A 20428-nucleotide genomic window follows, 5' to 3' on the forward strand; every position below is an offset into this window, starting at 1 on the left:
TTTTGGAACAGATCTGTAACTTGTATGCAGGGGATTCACAGTGTTCAATTACACTTCTGATTAATGGAAGCGGGTTACTCTCTGTTGGCTAAAGAGACAACCTTCAGACATGGTTATTCCTTTATTTACATACATGCCACTGTCATTTAACTAGGGAATATACAGTTAGATTCTAAAGGGTATATGGTCTCCCTCTGCTCTCTTAGCAAACAGGTAGTGTTAGTAGTTGCCCACTTGAAAATGCTGTGCTTTTAAGCAATGCAAACTCCTCTTCTGCTTATGTGGGTAATGTCTTGTGTAACAGTTTTAGAACTGAGAGGGACAGTGTGTGTATACAAGCAGTAACTGTCATCAACAGGCCTAATTGACTCAAATATTGCACAAGGTTGTTTTTATTCTGTAACTGGGTAGTCCTTAAGATTAAATGGGACTGCACATACAGAATACAAATTGATACTTGCTGTTTTCATTTTCAGTTGAAAAGATAAAGCGACTTTCATAGCCTGGGTGGGATGGATGCATTCTATAGTTGGATTTGAACAAGAGAATAGCTGAAATATCATATTCTATTTTGCAAAAGATGTGTGAAAAAGAATTTGGTTAAGAGTACAAATTAGAAGTGATATAGGGAAATAGTTTTTCTGCTCTGTCTCATATGTTCTGACCTAATTTTAAGCGACATTGATATAACACATGAAAACACCTGAAAAGGAAGTTGCATTTACTGCAAAATAGATATTGGACACTCTCAACAGTCAGAGATGTAGAGTTGGCTTCTGGAAGCAAAAGTCAGAAAGAGAATTGCTGACACCACCACAGCCATTAACAGCAACATACGTTTTATGCCACCAGATCATGCTAAGTGTTTCCAGTTTATGGGGGAGAGACAGTATCTTCTCACATTAATATCATGTTGAGGGGTTTGTGGGGTAGAATATGTAGTTCAGCAGTGACACAGATTTTATCCCACTGTCTCTAATTTTATTTTTTTTTTGCTTACAGGTTTTTTCAGGTTATTTGAGGGTAGCAGTGATCTGAAGCGTTATTCTCATGTAGTAGTATTTTCAAGTGGCTAAACAGTTCTCAAAGATGAAAGTTTTGTGTATGAAACAGTGTTGCTTTTGTGCCCATATATAGTTTAGATGACTATGGTGTTGCAGAGGTTGTCTGTGTCTTACAAACATAGTGATGTGTATCCAATACTGTGGAGTTCATATATATTTTAAATTCACATACACAGTGTAATTGCTTTACCATTTTAAGCATAAAAGGCTGTCAGCAGCTGGAGTTTGTGAAAATACACAATGCAAGAGAAATGGTCTTGGAAATTAATAAATCAAATTTCAAAGATTTTAGTTTATAAGCATATTTCTTAGGATTTCCAAACAATAGATAAATACTTGAATAGTCATTTTCTCCCCTAGGGATTTTGGTACATTTTTTAAAAAATAACAAAAGCAGCAAAATAAAACAAAAAAAAAAGAAGCTGTAAGGCATTAACTTGGAGACTGAAGGCTTTAAAGTTAGCACTTGGAGCACATTTGAAAGACGTGGTTTGACACGATGAACTTTTGGGTGTAGACCATACATGCAGATGGCTGTCCTTTTACAGATGTTGAGAGACTCTGTCCCTGTTGTTTACCACAGTCTCCAACACTGATGTTTAATAAGTTTCTTACCTCCTACTTGAAAGATCAGGAGAAAGGAGGCAATCTGCTGCTTTGTAAAGACTCAGAAATATCAGGGCAACTTACTTTCAACTGATGTTAGTGCTCAGTGGTATATATTACACATGTAATTTTATCTATATATACAGATTTTATATGTGTAGTATCTGAATGGTCTGTATATAATCCATACTTTCGCTTATTTAGGACTCGGTAGACCTACAGCTGTCTTACTTTTAAATGAACATAAACATCTTTTAAATTTTTTTTTCAAAACAAAGGAATTTCAAAGTAAGTCACATTGCCTTGCATTTTCTGTGGATCAAGAGCACACATACAGATAGCCACTGCAATTCAGGCAGTAACTTGTTAGATTGTTGTAACTTGAGGGTATGTCTGAGCCCTTAATTCTTGTCAAATTAGGGTTGATACCACTGAGTTTAGCCACTCTATGTAAAGGTAGTGGGCAAACAGTTTTTATAATAGGTGAATACTCCTTTCCTCTCTCAAGGGGAATACCCATATTTCAAGAATTAACAACTTTTTAACTTTTGCATCTTATTTTCAGTCCTGATTGTAACAGATGGCACTCTGTCCGATGTTACCATATCACTTTCCTAAGTGCAGTTTGGATTAGCTTTTTTTTTTTTAATAAACCCTCTTTGGGTTAGTGTTGACTTTATGTGTTAAGAAAGAAACCCAAACATATTATTCCACATTTTATCCTCCCCAACTTTAGTAATTATTATATTACTGTTTTTTGTATCCATAGAAGAAACATATAATGTTGCAAGTTCTGTTTTCACATGGATGATCTACCACAAAAAGGTTTCTTTTAGGCTTGCTGATTCCAGTAGTGACTGTAACTAATCATAGTTCTGAGAAAAAAGTCTGATAAAATAAATATGAAATAAGTGATAAAGGAAGTCTTTACATTTTGCCCTGTCTCTTGTTGTTTGGTATAACAGGCTGAAAATTCAACTGTTCTGTTTATTGGCAGAAGTTACAGTGATACAGCTGGGACTCATGTGTTCTGTATTAGCTGAGTTACTGCTATTTAACCATCTTGGATTAAGAGAAACTTTAGTTGCTTTTAAGAACCACATCTTTGCATATACTGCCATTGCAATGTAATATTGGTTAATTAAGGGGAAAACATGTATTCAGACTTACTGCTCAAAATTATGCAGGAGACAGCTTGATATTTTGGGTAATTCTTCTTTAGCACTATCACATTTCCAGAATATGTTGGAACATATGTATAATATGTACATGCTTTCCAGAATCATAAAACAGTGTCCACCTCCTCCCTCCTTTCTGAATGCATTGCATCCAATTCACAAAGTGTTTAATTGCATATTTAAATTCAATCATGTAATCATTTAATAGATGTAAGTACAAGGTTAAGTTTAAAATGCAGGTCCTTGCTGTACTGAAGTGGGACCATTAAGTCTGTGAAAAGAAAGATAGAGTTTATGAAAATGCAAACATGTCTGAGTAACACTAAAAGCAGAGTTCAGCAATGCCCAACGGGCCACTTCTACAACAGCAATTCACTTCTGAAATGTTGGTCTCTGCAGGGAAGATCACTATCATTATAATTAGAGCTAGACTACAATGGACTGCTCACAGTAGCTATTCCAAAAAGTTCTTTGAAGGTGAAGATGAGTGGTAGGCATTCTCAGGAAGAGAAAATTGCTTGCTCAAGTGAAAAGGAAAAAAAATCAACCAAATTAAACAAATCTTAAATAACTAGATGGCTAAAATAAATTTAAAATTTAGCCATCCCTATTTAAAATAAAATCACTGTATTTCCAGCTTGGATATTGCTGGTGGGCATTAAAGAAATATATAATTTATATTTTCATAGAATAGGTAATATGTAATTATACTTGAAAATAGATACATATTGTGAGCAAATGAAGAGAGACAAAAATATAGCAGCTTCACCTCCAGTACTCTTGTTCTGTTTTTGCTTTCAGAACTGACAGTTCTTTTTTCTGGAAATTATGAGGGCCTAATTACTAAGAACTGTTTAGCCCTCTTAGGTACATTGATACAAATAGGTATATTGGTATGAAAAATATTTGAAGATGTTCTGATCAGTTTTTTTAATTGTCTGGTTTTTAAATACTTGTCCAGGCTGTCTAAAGATTCAATCAGGCACTTGGCTAAAATTGAAAACCTGATACCAAAAGCACAGTCCTTGATCTTCACACCAAAGCCAGGACACATTGCTGTATTGAAAGGTTTTTATATAGATTTACTGCTTTTCACAGATATCCCTAGACTTTGCATACCATGAAGAAGTTGCTGCAGTCTGCTAAAACTATAAACTTCAAACTACAGCTGCAAGAATCCTAGAAACAGAGGGGAATCTCTGTGGAAGATTGAGATGCTCCTGCCAAGAGCATTCAAGTTATGACAAAAAGATTATGACACTGGTTGCTTTTTCTTTAAAATTAACAGTGAAGATCTGGAAAACAGGTCATAGAACTTAGCTCTTTGAGTAAATAGGAATTATAGAAGTACATGAAGAGAAAGATAGGTAATAATTATGTGAGAGGAGAAGTACCTGTGCCAGCGATAGTCAACCTCACAATTATAAAAGTGTGTCCTGATGTTCAGAGGGAGCCTCCTGTGTTTCAGTTTGTGCCTCATTGCCTCTGGTCTGCTGAAAAGGGTCTAGCACTGTCCTCTTTGCACATTCCCTTCAAACATTTATACAAATTGATGAGGTTCCCCTGAGTCTTCTCTTATCCAGCCTGAGCTGTCCCAGCTCTCTCAAACTTTGATCACAGGAGAGAGAGGCTTCAGTTCCTCAGTCATTTGTGGCCCTCCATTGCACTTTCTCCAGTTGCTCCACTCTGTCCAATTTGGCAAGTTAAAAGGATATAAAAAATATCTGCTATAAATTTGTTCTTCACACTTTTGATGCAACAGTGGAACATAATAGTACATATCACAGGTGTTTGGAAATATTCAAGTGGATGTAAATGCAGTAACACTTGTTTCTCTCCATGTTGAAATCAGGAATTTATCAGCTAAACATTCTTTTGTATAACAGCCTTGATCTGACTTCTCCACTTTTTTTATATTTCCCCAGGTACTAGCAACTATATGATACTGTAAGCCACAGAAATTGTTTTTATTTAATATGTTTGGTGTGTGGGGGTGTTTCAATTTCTGAATTCTTTATTTCTTAGAAGTTAACGTTTTCTTTGGAGTTCAGTGATCTAAAGACTACTATTAGATTAGTTAGAATGAAGTTGATTTTCAAAATGCCTAGCTTTTGTCAATCTAAGCCTTATAATGAAGCAGTATGGTATTGCAAATGCTTTGGTGCTGATGTTTGATGTGTGTGGAGGAAATACCATAATTATTTCAGAAAATTATTCCTGAGTAATAAAATTCCATTGATTGCACTAAGCAAGCTAGTAAGTCCTCTCCTGTTATTATTAAATTGCAGTCAAGATATCAAACAATTGTATCTGTTTACAATTTGATTAGAGGTTTTAATATACCCTGGCAGACATTTATATCACAATTTAAACTTGCGACTGCATGGACCATTTTTTAGAAAATTATAGTCTTTAGGTTTTAACCAAATATCTTCTGCGGTAAATAGGCACATTTAACTTACTCTTTTAAGTTAGTAAAATGTAGCTTGTGGTTTCTTTAAAATTTGCTGTCAGAATACTCAATGCTTTATTGCTTTTTCTCATTGAATTTATGTGGACTTCAAAGTAGATTGAAATAGATGGGCTATCAAAATTCATAAGTCATTTAAAGGAATTTAATTTTAAAATACTACTCATTATTTAAGATAGTTTCAGTAGTGGTAGTTAAAGTTTTGATTCTTTTAGAATGAATATTTTTCACTTTCCACCTAAAGGTAACAATGTTTGTCAAAGCTAGAAACATTGCTTAAGTCCTTACTGAAGTCAATGTGTTGAATGTTGACTAGAGGTATTATCTAGTGTTAAAAAAATATCACTGAAGAAAAAAAAGTTAGCAGAGTTGAAATCCTAGGTTTTATCCTATAAATGACTATGGTGTCAACCAAGCAGAATGTTAACTTTGATAGCATTTGAACTTCTGTGGGTGTCTCAGTTCCCAGAAAGTTTCTTTAAGGGAAGTTCATGTATTTGTGACTCCCTCTAGTGGATCTCTTTCTCAACTCTGCAGTAGGAAATGTTCTCCATATTAAATTCATGTGACATTAAATATTCAAACGTCCTTGTTTTTGTAGTGTGGATCTGATTCCATTCTCATGGACAGTCTGAATGTATTTATGTTTATCTCCACTCATTATCACATATTTTGCAATATATTTTTAAAATATTTTTTTCATAATTTGATTGCTGATAATTGTATTCATTTATATGTGCAACTAATGATGATACATTAGCAGATGGAACATTCTGTTTTTTCTGTGCTATAAACCTCTTCTGTTTCTCAGACTTTCATTTACATGACTATATTCCTGAAATGTTTGCAGTTCACCTTGATTGCTATTTAATTATATTTCAGGTACCACCAGGGTAAATCTTGTGAAGATCCCTTCAACTGCTTCCAGTCCCCGAGACACTGCCCTGGCAGCTGTTATATGCAGTGCACTTGCAACAGTGCTCTTGGCTCTCCTCATTCTTTGCGTTATCTATTGTAAGAGGCAGTTTATGGAGAAGAAACCAAGCTGTGAGTTTCCAGTTATTACTGTTCTTTATAATATTTATATAGTGGTGTTAGTTTGGCAGATCTCTCTGTAGGTAAATAAATGAAATGTCTGCATCATTCAAGCAAGTTTAGCATTGAGATGATCAAGGTAGCAGAAGCCTAAGACTCCATCCGAGTTTGCCAGCTCAGTGTGGATGTTCCAGCTTCTACTGATAAAATGCTGTGTAGATACCCAGAAACAGTCTAATTGCATCAATTCTGTGCCACACTCTGCTAGATGCTGCACAGGATCTATGCATCACATGCTATTGTGAAACACGGATTGGGTCATCGAGACAATGGATGTGGCCAGTGTAGATGAGAGATTTGTCACTAACAGTTTGGGTTTTATGGGCATATTCAAGATGAATTAAATGCCTAAGACAGTTAAATTAGTAAACTTTTTTTAAACCCATAACAGCTCATCAATGTAATTTGTTTTTAATACACATTTTTCTGCCACTTACTTTAAATTAAGAAAAAATCAAAAGCACTCTAGTTCCCCTTTATAGTTTAAAAAAACTTGTATTAAAATATGTTTATAGCATCTAATGAGCCCTGAATGCCAAACAGGGATATTATCTAGGAAGGATTGGTCTTATCACTGCTTACAGCACAAGCAAAAATAAAAAGATCGAGAGAGGTATTTGTAAGAATTGTTCCTAACCTAGAAGATGCTTTAGAGTTTTATGAAATTCAGACATAATGAATTCAAACTTCAGTTAGTGAAGTATAGTAACTCGTTTGCCTTGGCCTACAATTATAGTGATTAAAGGAAGTCTGCTGTTAATATAAAGCTCTTTAAGATAACATAAACAAAATCTCAGTGGCTGAAAGCTGAGTGTCGAAAGTTTCAGATGGGAATCACTGAGAATCATTAGGCACTGAAAAACTGTAACACTGAATAAGATATACTCTCAAATCATCAAAATGAGAGCAGATGTCTTCCTAGAAGAGGCTGTAGTTGAACCAGGTGTTCTAGGGTTTGTTGCAAGATCTGTGGCTTGTGTTATATGAAACCACATGATCATTGTGGATCTTTCCATTGGAAAATGTATAGACATATGTTATAGCATGACATTTAAGCATTCTATGAAGATAGAAGGCTGTGAGCAGGAAGAAAGATAACACTTACTGATACGGATTTTTATTCTCTTTGTTCAAAGGGTCTCTGAGATCACAAGACATTCACTACAATGGCTCTGAATTATCATGTTTTGATAGACCACGGCTAAATGAATTTGACCACAGAACATGTTGCCAATGCCAAAGAAACACATCACAGACATGTGGTATGTTAGGTCTACTAAGAGGTGACTTTATTTATCTAATACTTGAGTTGTAACATTTAACTTTAACTACAGAGTCAAACTACCCTTTGTCCTAGGCTAATTTCCCAATAAGCAGATAGGATTTTTAAGTAGCTATTTGGGGGTTTTTTGTTGTTGTTTTTTCCTGTTTTCATTCCAGTGACTTCACTTAAAAAAAACCTTTAAATACCTACATCATTTCTTTCTGATAAAAATAGCACTGCATCTGGCTTTGAGACTTAAATTAGTATGAAGGATTTACCAGCCAGTATCTAAGAATGTGATATGAATGTTAAAGACATTAACAACCTCAACAATTAAAGTCATTGCCATTTTGTGAAGTCGTATCAAAACAGATGCAATTGTGACATTAGGAAATACATAATTTAACAGAAGAGCACGGGCTTAAATATCATCCTAACAGGTTAACTCAGAATGCTTCCTCTCAAGTGTATTCAGTTGAAAAGCAAATTAGTTAAAAAATTAGATATTCATGACTGGCATCTGTATTACTCCTGAAGGAAGGACAGGGCTTTCTTTTATAAGTAATTCAATTTTAAAGGAATAGAGAACCCATTCCTTGCAGTAAGAAATCTTTCCTCAATCCATGTATTATAATGTAACTGGCAAACTAATGCTCAAGTTTGAAAGAGAACAGAAACTAAATTTATACAGAGCTTTAACAGTTTTAACATTTTCATTCCTTAGGACCAGTTCACTTGATTCCATCCCTGTGCTGTGATGAAACCTGTAGCATGGGTCACAGCTGTGCTTTCCACTCACAGACCACACTTAATGAAAGGTAACTTAGTTTTACAAATGTCTATTAAACATTAAGTATTGTTTTATGCAGTTAAACTAATATTTATACAGATACAATGGCTGTTTGAAGTGGAATGAGGGATTTTGATGAACTGTAGCCATATCACCCCATGTTGTGCAAGAACAGGTTTATAGTATTACTTTGCAAATGCTGACTTGATACATGGGTTTCTGCAAAGAAGTGACTTCTCTCATGAGCACATAGTCTTCCTTTTACTTTCTGGCACCTTAGAGGATTTGGTGACCCTCTCTTCTGCTATTGATTAGCAAGCTGCTGCATAGACTCATGAATCTGGTGGTATTGACAATTCAGAAGTGTCATGAAATTATTTTTTTTTTTAATTTAGGAACTCTTTAGACTTTCACATTTGAAATATCTATTATTTCTGAATTTTTAGCAGATTATAATTTTCTCCTGATCCGCTGAATATAAATACAGTAGTAGAGTAGTTATTTCTACAGCAGTACCATGAGCTAAATACATAACATTTATGGTGTCCTTCAGAGTTTCCTTCCTTTCAGAGTTACAGATTTTAGCACAGGATGTATTTATTTCTTTTAGCTAGAATAATTTTCCATATAGGGTTAAATTGGTCTTCAGCTGTTTTGTTCTAATGACCACATGTAACTGAAAATGTAGAGGCAGCTTCTTCATAAGTATTGTTTATGTAAGGTGACCTAGTGACCTAAGTATAAGATACAAAATATCTAAATTTTCTAACAATTTGTTTAAATACTGACAAGCTGGAGTCATCCTTGTGTACCACCAAGGCTGACAAATTGATAGCCTTGTACACAAAGTTGTGTACTTTTTGAGGAATCTTTTGGTTAAGGCTTTAAAAATAACTGTAATATCCATGTAATTTGGACATCAAAGATCCTGTGGTTCCTTCCAGTAGAAATGGAGTTTATGCCAATTTCCTTTGCCAGAATAATGTATTTCCTTCAATTGTGGGGCAGTGTCCTGACTTTTGGCCTCCTTTCTGAAAATACTTTGCGTGCATATTAAAGCTATTAAAGCATCATGTTTTGGAAATGAGTAAGGCTACTTAAAATCTGTTATAGGCATGTTAATGTGGGATGAGTTTTGTCACACAAATTATTACTGCATATCAGTCTTAATATAGCCTTAACATTTTTATAAATCCGTTGACAGTTTTTGGAAATAAAACATATGTATAACTTTTTGGGTTTGGTAATACTGCTTTTGGCATACATATAATGAAAAACACTACTGGACTTCCAACAGACTTTGGCAGATGTCAGTATTATCATGCACTTTAAATACACTTGAGGTAGATAATATTGAGTTTCTACTTGTACTTTCTTCCATTTTCCATAACATAAAAATAATATTTGCCCTTCTTTAATTTTATGTCCTTTCCACAGGAAAAAGAATAGGAGAAAAACTTTTCATATTTTGAAGCCTAGACAGAACAAACTGAAAAATCTAAAATGAATTTGAGTTTAAAGCAAACACAAAGTTTCAAGCAGTCTCATTGTCTGTTCCCGTCTCCCACTTTACTTCTTCTGTTAGATATTTGTCTAGCCTGGTTTTTTGGGGGGGAAAAAAAGGAACAAAAAAAAAAAAAAAAAAAAAACAAAACCCAAAAAAACCCCTAGTGTTGAAGATTCTAGATTCTACCCAACCGTCTTTCTTGATGTACTTAAACCTGTTATATCTTGTCTTAGTACCCCACCTCCCCATGCATTGAAAAAAAATAAATTCCTTCTTCTTTGCAACAGTGTTTGTATCCGGACACTACTATGATATTTTTTGGTCATATTTCTGCCTGTAAACAACCCAGCTGTAGAACCTGTTTTCTGGAACCCCGGATTCACTGTCTGAAGTGCTCTGGGCATCATGTTTACCTTTAGTAGTGTTCACCAGAGCTTTTGTCATTTCCAGACAAGGAACAAACTGTATTCCTTTTCAAATGGATCAATGTCTCTAGAGTATTAATACAACCCTGTTAAACCTTCTTGAAATAACAGCAATTACTAATGATAATAATTACAATACTGACAATATTTTCTGGAATGCTTTGTAAACCATGTGTCTGTTCTTTCACAGAGCTGCTGATTCTGTTGGAGAAATGATTCCTGCTTTCCTTGGTTCTCTTTCACACTCTGCCTGTGGAGACATTCCAGATGCTTGGCCTCTTATGCAAAACTCAGCTTGTTGTGACAGTATTTCTATCTGTGAATCATATTCAGAACTGGCTGGAGGATCTGCAAAATCCTGCAGCCCTGAGACTGAAAATGCAGCCACTGCTGAGTTGGATAATAACCAGGAAATAAGTGAAGTACTTATTTCAGCGAAGTCTCTTGATGGAAATGTTGCAAAGTCCTTTGAAATCTCCAAACACAGTACATGCATAGAAGTTTCATCACTTCAGAACTTGGTGACTGCTGAAACCCAGCCAAAGACAAAGTGTAATGGAACAACAAATGACTCTACAGATTGATAAAGAGGTAAAAAACAGAACTACAAAGGAGTGAGAATGAGTGCTTCAGGCATGTAGAGCTAGATAAAAATAGAATTGTAAAAAGTTGTAGGGTTATATTTCTCCATAGATTACACCTAGCTATTGCTGATATAAATTAAGCCTCTACAAGAGATCTGGCATTTTAAAATTGTTAACTGAATTTGAAAGGTGTAATTATGCAAACTACTGTTGAAATAATATGAACCAGAATACAGGGGTAAATCAGTAAACCAGTAAGCTTTTATCAGGGGATTTTTTTCATTAAATTTCAGGGGAAAAAAAGAGTTTAATAGCCATATGACCAAACTGTTATGTGAGTCTAGTCTTCGTTTATGATGGAGAGCTGAGGAATTGTCTTCGCTTGTTGTAAACAAAGCATAAAAGACATGAAAGTGTTCATCTAAAAATATTTACAAAGCCTTTCTGTGGAGTCACTACAGCAGGATTAGAAACAGAAGAGAATTTCAAATGCTTTTTAATGCCATTCATATTCACATGTCACCAGATGAAATGTTTGTCCATAAAATACAATTTAGTCAATGAAAGCTCAGAGAAAATGCAGGTGTGAGGTCAAAATGAGAAGAGGTGATAAAACAATTGTCGCTACTATGTAATAATGGAACCATCACAAAAAGTCACTCTGGTACTGGTTCATCATTATATCTTTCCGAATATTAGCTGTGCTCTGTATCTTTAAAATGGAATTTTCTACTATTGTAAGTAAATTGGAACATCAAGTAACTAATCTGTGAAAGGATCCCAAATTATGGTATGTTGTTATCCCAGGGTTATGCAGGCTGTGGCTGGAAAGCTGAAACACCTTCCTGTGTATGTACACAGAGACAGGAACACAAGCAATTGCCATTAATATTAATAATCCACCAAAGTTAATTAAGAAAATGATGCTATCTGTAATTATGAAAACTTTGGGTCATCTGCAGAAATAAAACTGCCTTCCTTTGATCCTCTTACATTTGGTTTGCCTGCCACTTTCTTATTGTTCCTAAACATGAAGTAGAAAGTAATTAGTATTTAGCAAAAAATATGCATATTCTGAAGACATGTAAGAGCAGTAGTTATTTCTTTGTAAATCACGCCTTAATTGTTTAGGTAACATTGTCAAGAGAAGGAAGGAAGTGAACAGACTGCTAAGTCAAGAACTGTTTTGCCATTAACTTCAAAGGACCTTGTATGTCACCCTGAAAATCTACTGCTGTCACTGAAAATATCAACCTTATCTGGGTTGCACATATTTTTCTCAATGTATTATTTACAATATATAGTTTTGTCTGTAACAATTCTTGGCACTGACTGCCCATGTCTTAGATAGCAATTATCATAGTTTTATTTTGGTATATGTCAAATATCATTAGGTGATATATATAGGTCATATTCTGTAGGTATGTGTAGGAAGGGACAGTGTCATGGCTCCGACTGCAGATCTCGATGCTGCTAGTTCCCAGGTCTCGTGATGTCTCAAGGGACTAGATTTCCATACTAACAGGATTTAAAAAATCAAAAGTTTGTGGGTGTTTTCCCTCTAAACCACGTATCAACTTCAGAGGTGTGCAATTAATATTATATAAGAGTTTTTCTAGATGAAAGGAACCATGGAATTTCGAAGTATTACTATAAAAATTAGCTTATATTTTGCCATAGTTGTTATAGTATATGAATTGTAAATTTTACTATCAATTCCTATGTGTATGGAGACATCTTTTCTAGCATCCCAAAATCCTGTATTCTTTGATGGTTTTGTACTATCCTGTATTACTACTGAGATTTGTGTATAATTTTGAATAATCAAGGTCTTCAGGAGGGTTAAGTTTTTCTTCATTTTTATTCTTTCATAGACCTTGCTGATTCATTTTGTACAATTTCTCCATATTCAGACACTGTGGTGGATCATTATCTCTGCATTTTTGGTGGAGAAATTTAAGTAGCGTTTGAGGGACAGAACCAGGACTTAGGCTTACCTGAGATGTATTTTCAGGCTTAATGGTAGCCAGCTGTACAACTCCAAGAAAATTATTTCATCTCAGTCTACACCATTTTTTCCCATTTGCCTTCCATCTTTCATGTCTTGAAATATTTTGAGGGAAGGATGGTCTTTTTAGTGCCTGTGGATGCACTAGAGTCTTGCATAGGTCCATTTGCAAAAGCAATAATAACATGATAAAATCAGAATATAGCATATTTTTATATACATACACGCAAATATAAGCTTTTTAATAGGTATTTTAATACAGATTTAGTCTTCAGGTTTATGTGAATTTTACAGCAAGCAGTAAGTATACCTCTACTTTTTAGTGTTTAGTCAAACATAGAAGTACATACTGATTTTTTACTAATTTATGTAACCACTCTTCTATCGCTTTCTTTTAGGAACCCAGGATTTTTCTCTCAGAACTAAAGCTGAATGCTTCCCTTATGCTCCTCTGCTGATTTTCATCAAACATAGTCTGGTCTTCAGTGTTGCATGCTTTCAAAACCAGCTGGAAAAAAATGGCATCACTTCACACCTTCTGAGCAGTTGTATTGGAGGTGTAACAGCTGTAAAGTGAAACTTCAAAGAGCATCCTAGGAGAACCCTCAAAGTGGATTTATGACCTTTTGCATCTCTTCTTCTTTTCCCTCAGATTCTCAAAACATGTAGTGGAGTGAGCTTAGTAGTGTATGTAAATACAGCAAAAAATATAAATACTTGAGTGTGATTAGGTGGGTCTCTTAAATATGGCTACAGGAGTCAGAAGGCGTGGGACAAGATGTTGCCAGTTATTCTGCTTGCAGATTTATGCATGCATTAAAATTCTTTTTTCTGCTGGTTCTAATTTTAAATCATTTTCCTGCTATTGAAGGACGTAAAAAATAAACATTTCTATTTATGCAAGGATCATCTATTGATAAACTGAAGCTTTTATTATATATTACATTATAGTCAATAAGCTAGTTTGGGGAGTTAAAGAATTAGCGTGTTACGGTTAAAGTCCCCTTCATCCAATTATTACATTTATGGGAGGTCACATTGTTCTGTTAAATATAGCAGGAGATTATCTTTAAATTAGTTTTAGTTTAATGAAGGTCAGACATATAGATAGGGATGTTGTGTTTAATTGGTAGTCTCAGTATTTGAATACAGCACTTGTTGTTATAGCACGTAATTTTTGGATGTTGAAATAAATGTAATCAACTGTCACATCAAAATTTCCAACTATAGCAGGTGTCCCATGAAAGTATTAATACAGTGAGACTGTTAATAAGATTTTTTTTATTAATGCTTTCTTTTTAAAGGTCAAGCTTCATGGTGACCTAATTCGTTCATTTAGGAGTCCCTGTTTCATTCATGGCACTCTGTCCTTCTCACTGTAGTATTGTGTCAATTCAAATTTTCCACACTAAATATAAAACCTGATTCATAACTTTTTTTAAAAAAATACCTCTGAATTAAATCCTCGAAGTTGTGTGTATGCCTAGTAAATTATCAACTCTCTGCAGTCAGTGCTGTAATTCTAAGATTTTTTTAACAGCTATTTGTCATACCACATCCCATAATACCATTTTTCGCAGCCATTTTTATCCTTAAGATAGTTTTTGCTTCTGTGGGTAATCCCAGTAACCTCTACTGATTCATTACATTCAACAGGCTCAAACTTGCCAGTGATGAACTCTAGCAATTATTCCTTTCAAATACCCAGTGTGCCTTGACAAAAGTAAAGCAATCAGCAAAACAGATGCAAATTTGCAATAAATATTACTCATCTTTCCACACATGGTTTGTGTGGCAATGGAAATGTTGAGACAGTATTCATAATCCATTATGGAGAAAGACTTTTGCTTTGAAGCATACAGTAGAAGGTTGGACCTTCCTGCACAGGAATAGCTAAAGCCAGTACAGGCAGCCATGGCAGGGAGATGCTTCAGCTCTTCACCCGTGAGATTATTCATGTTTGCAAAAGTCATGAATAACAGTTATCAAGCGCAAACCAAAGTAAGTGAAGAAGTTACATGATTTTTTTGTTGTTGTTTGGTTTGGTTTTTTAAGTAGTGAATACCATCATTTGGTCACTGATGGAATAATGTGCAGTTATACAGTACAATTACTCAGCTAATTACTTTCAAGTATATATTTAAATACAAGTAGTTTTGAATAATTTCTTTGTAGACTTTCATACATTAAAGAAATTACAAAATATTATTTTTCACTACATGTGCATGAAGAGATGTGTGCTTCTTTGTATATACTTTGTAAATAAAAAAAAATCCAACATGCATTTCAGTATATGGCAAAATATTTTTGAACATATGCAGATTTCACCTTTCACTAATAACAGTTCTTTAAAAAGCTATGTTCAAAAGTTTTGCCAGCATCTGCCACAGTATGTTTTCCAATTGGAATTTAAACTTTATATAATTGCTTTTGTCCAGTAACTCTAGAGAAAGATACTCATTTTTTTTAAATGAGTGACAGATAGCATGAGAGCAAATTGGGAGGAAAAAAATTTAGAGAGTCTTTTTAAATATATGTGTATATTATGTATATACTTTTTTCCTTAATTTAACCAAATTGGTCTTTTGTATATTGCCTGTGGCAAGCAATGTTGTACATGCCAATAGAAAACATACACTATCACTGCATTTAGACTGCCCACATATCACATCTAGGGACTTACAGTGCTGTTTGAAATACTTCTTTAACAAATGTAAATTAAAATCTTGTATAAATCGTTTTGTAATACTTTTTCTACTTGTGAATAAAATGTTACATGAACCAGTCTTGGTCTGTTGATCTCAAATTAATAATAGCATTTTATGCAAAGCTAGTGATCATTTATTTTATTGTTTTTAGAATTCCATAATGGTGTAATTGTATTAAAGTTATGGTAGAATTTGGTACATCTTTGTCTTGAGGTCCTTGCTGTTTAAGAGTAGGATCATTCTTCAAGCTGGAGGACCGTAAGCACCACAGATTGCTGTCTGTATAATGTCTTTGAAAACAGAACCCAGTGCTCATGCAGCAGGCTGTTTCAATAATGAGAGTAGCTGTATTTTTGAAACAGGAAAGGAATCATGGCCCCTGATCAGTACCAACAGACCCAGCATTTGTGTTGCACTGCAGCTGCAGCCAAGAGTGGTTTCAAACCCTGGCTGAAGTAAGAGTGAATTAGAGAAAACTGATACGGAAGACTAATTACCTGTGATTATTTAGGCCATTTTTCAAACATTGTCCAGAAGGTTTACATGAAAATATTCAGGACAATGTTACTCAAATGGTTTACTGTACAATTTAAATGATTAAGAAAGGGATGGCATCGTCTGACTGACAAGAGTAGAAGACTGAGAAGAAAGAATAATTTGATAATTGCATATAATTACATGACTTCTGGGAACTGAATCCAGATAAGGATGATAGGTAACATAAAGCAAGGGTAGTTGTGCTGGAGTGTGGTAGCACTATTGGATTTGGGGGGAAAGTCTGGGGAAAACTGAAAGCTGCTCTGTCTGCTCTGTTGCTAGTTTAGTCTAGCAAATTTCACATTGCTGCTTCTCTGTGTATTGCTGTTATCTTTACAGTCCTTTAAGTATGTAATTCAGAGCTTAACTGGGGATCACCTTCCCAAAATAGCAAGGCCTCCTTATACGCTGGTGCCATGTGCTGCACTCCTGAGTAGTCTTCTATTTGTTTTCTGCTGTGATTGTCAAAAATGGCAGCAGTCCACATCTCCAGCCCAACTCATCATCCTTTTGGTTCACCTGAAATCTTGCAAGTCAGCACAGCAGCAGTCATGTTTGGGAGTTTACTTTGTGTCAATACAAGTAGCTTCATGACTCTCAGCACTGCTAGGATGGCAATGGAGCACCCTGACAAAAATTAAAAAACAAAACAAAACAAAACAAAACAAAAAACCAAACAAAAAAACCCCAAGAAATAAACAGGAATTGAAAAACAAGTATTTATTCTATTTTATCTGGAAACAAAGTACAGCTCAAAACACATTACATATATGACCACATAAGTTGCACAGACATTTGCTCATATCAGCTACTATATAAATGCAATTTTCTAGTGAAGGAACTTTTTAAAACTCTACAAAAAAAACCTGGAACACCCATCCCAAAATCTTTTCCCTGTTCGCATTGTTTTTAAGTACAGCAGTGTTTCCTGCCTTTTCTGTGGGGTAGAGCAAGCTCTTAATCCAGTGCTCCTCATCCTACCAGGAGTTTGAGATCACGTGGCTTTTCCCTTTGTTGTGGGCTCTTTGAGGGCCTTTGGTTTGCATTCCTATGAAGTCCCTCCAAGCAACAACGTTCATGCATTAAATTAATCCTCTCCCTGACTTTGGTGATGGAGGTTTAGATCACTACCTGCAGCACATTCCAGCACAGACACTGCTGCTTTGTTTGGCCCTTTTAAAGAAGAAGTATTGAAGGAGTGTGCAGTGTTTTATCAGGCATGGAGCAAGCTGAGGCTGGGCACTGCGGAGCAAAGCCACACAATGCACACTTTGTGCTGGCAGGGTGCAATTTAATCCATATTTAGTTTTGGCATGAGTGATGGTAAAACCCACTTGCTCTTCACATTACATGAGCCATTTTGATTATGTCTGATAAAGGTGCTTTCAATAGGGTAAAAATAATAGTGGGTGGATTTGCTAGGGAGCCTGCTGCTTTCCACAACAGCAGTGAATGATGGGATTAGAGGAAATGTTTTCTAATAGCATACTGAGAGAGAGAATGGCAGATTGGGTGCACACTGAGGCTTCTAGCAAGCACCACAGCTTCAACCACAGGGTCAGCTCAGTAAGACAGTGGTTTTTCCCATCATTTGATTTTCTAAATCCTTATCACAGTTGAATTTTTTTTTTTTTTTTTTTTGCCTACCTGACAAAGAGAGATTTGGCTTGTTCAAAAGGTTATAAATGACATTTTTCTAAAGCATTGGTGGAAAAGCAGACAAAAAAAGAAGGCAGTTTTTAGAAAGCGCTTACCCCGAGCCTCAGTCTTTGTGGAGTTTTCCATTTCTTCTGCCCAGGTCCTGGTCTCAGTTTGGGGATGGACAATTCACATGCTATTTAGTATGCAAAAATTCCCCTTAGTATAGCAGCTAATATACCAAAAGCTAGTTTGTAACCAGCAGTTTAAGGGAGAGCACTGATTTAAAACTTAGAAAAAATTAAATCATCATAATTCAAGAAATCTTGATTTGTCCCATATCTATATCAGACAGTTCATTGGAACATAATGATAAACATACATAAATACAGAATGTGTATGTGTGCCTGAAGATATATTCTACATTAGAATAAAATAATAAACCAGTCCCCTTGCACATGACCTGAGGCAGGGCATTGTCCGGGTCAGTTGGTATTTTTATTCCCAAATTCTTAAACATAAGGAAATTACAGAACACTGTGGACCAATTCAGGTGAGACCTATGCACTATACAAGCATTTGTTCTGCATGTGGCAGAGTCTACAAAATGAATTGAGAACTTTTTAGAAAATATCAAAGGCTCTGTTTCAATTTTTTAAAATGCCTTTCAGCCCAGGAATCCGAGTGCCCTAAACATTTCACAGGTTCACATATGGGAGCCCTAGAAAAAAAAAAAATTACTACGAAGACCTACAGCCATTATGCTATGGTTCCCTTCCAGGATTTTTAGAGCTGCAATTTCTTGCTCTTCAATAGCACCATACTGGAATATTCACTGAGTGAATGCAACTTCTCCACCGGGAGAAGTGCATGCACATCTCTAAAAGGGATGTTTAAGAGAACAATATTGAACAAAACAGGAACAAGAGAGAAAAATAAGAAAATAAGAATAATGAGAAAAGTATATCTAGCTTTTAGTGCAACAAAAAAAGGAGCAAAAAAGGGCCATTAGATTGCCAAAGTAAAGCTCTAGTTTACAGGCACCTTACTTCTCTAACTTCATGTTCACTTAAACACACATCAACTCTGCACCTGTCCAAAGCCAAACCAGGAAGATCTGGAGTCAGCAGAGTAACAGAGTTTACTGCATCAATTTTGTCCATATGTTGCCTATTGCTTTCTTGTATATTTATGTTTATTCCTGCAACATATGGTAGCTGAGTTTAACCCGAGGAAATTCAACAGCAATGCCCATTTGTTTGGCCATTTGTTGTCTCCTTGTTGCAAGAGAAAAGAGAAAGTTTTTTTACCATCCTGGTATTGTTTTATGTTGTTAGATACAACAATAGTTGTGTTCCTTTATCATAGCTTCAGCTTTATTAAACCTTATTCCTGAGGATGTTCAACAATTAAAGATAAGGGGACACTGCACTTGTGCAAAAATGAGAATTTCTTTCTGACTGAGATACTAAAACACAACCATAATATTCCAGCAAATAACACTTGCAGTACCTTTTGTCAAAATTCATCACAGTTTTTTGATATTTTGAGACTAAAAATAGTCAAAAATCCTTGACTGAAAAAATTTACATACCATGAAAAAGTGTTGTGAAAACTCTCATAAGGGTGTTTCCTCCAGGGAGGTTTGTGCAGCTACTCTCCATGTTAAACCCTCAATCAACTGAAATCCTCAGTTTAAATTCTATCTTTAAATATACTTTAAACTTTGGTGGATTTGTTGGTTACTCAAGGAGGACTAATCAATTTTTTATGGGTAAGAACCACCTCAAAGTTATTTTCATACACTGGTTTTTAACTAGCAGAACAGATGGACTCAGGCAGAAGAAACTCTAAATCCTTTACATCATAAAATGCCTATTGTATCGATCGGTTAAAAAAAGTATGCAAAAGAGGGTTCAGACCTCTCTCTCATTAGTTCCATGAGAGAGACTATGGGACCTGCAGGGAAGAGCTCAAGAATGCCATAAATTACATCTCCTGTGGCTTTCAACAACAAATATATAGCGTTGGAGTTTACTCAAGGTGTTGGCAAGTGCTGTAGTAGGGATTCCTGAAAAATATCTGAGTGCCAGATATGTTTACTAATACATGGAATGTAATTGAGGAGGTCTCGTTGCATTTACGGCCCAGATGCTTTTAAACTTTTCCTAGAAAAGAAATCTTTTTATTGCCTTTCTGCAGTTAGTGGACTGGGGGCAGCAGGGGAAACAGCAACAGCTGCAGAAGCCAGGGGAGGGCAGGGTGCAAGCACTGACACGCCCAGCACTACAGCCTCTCATAGCTGACCTCCCTCTGCAAGTCTCCAAGCTGTGCAGAATTTAGCTGCAAAAGTGCTTGGAAGCCTAAAAATCCCCAAAGATGCAATACTGCACCTTTTACAGATGTATTAGTGTTGTAACTGCAGTGGCTGAAAGAGGTATGTAAAAAGAAATTAATATCATCTGTTAGCTGAGGGGGTGAACCAAAAATAATTAAAAGTTGTGGGCGCAAGGCCTCCTTGGATCTGCTTTCTAATGTTTGCTTGCACACTTTG

General features: G+C 35.4%; 1 protein-coding gene across 4 annotated transcripts in view; it reads left to right on the plus strand.

The window, feature by feature from the left end:
* Positions 1-15777, plus strand: part of TNFRSF19 (TNF receptor superfamily member 19) — a 59365-nt gene extending 43588 nt beyond the window's left edge. For all 4 annotated transcript variants that reach the window (XM_064645358.1, XM_064645356.1, XM_064645359.1 and 1 more), the window contains 5 exons: positions 6201-6365; positions 7550-7675; positions 8402-8495; positions 10590-10990; positions 13390-15777. In XM_064645358.1, the coding sequence (XP_064501428.1) occupies positions 6201-6365; positions 7550-7675; positions 8402-8495; positions 10590-10983 (779 nt within the window). In that variant the 3' untranslated portion in view covers positions 10984-10990; positions 13390-15777. The remainder of the gene's footprint in view (positions 1-6200; positions 6366-7549; positions 7676-8401; positions 8496-10589; positions 10991-13389) is intronic.
* The last annotated feature ends 4651 nt before the right edge of the window (positions 15778-20428 follow it).

Source organism: Pseudopipra pipra, chromosome 2 (assembly GCF_036250125.1).
Source record: "Pseudopipra pipra isolate bDixPip1 chromosome 2, bDixPip1.hap1, whole genome shotgun sequence".
Classification (NCBI taxonomy): Eukaryota; Metazoa; Chordata; class Aves; order Passeriformes; family Pipridae; genus Pseudopipra; species Pseudopipra pipra.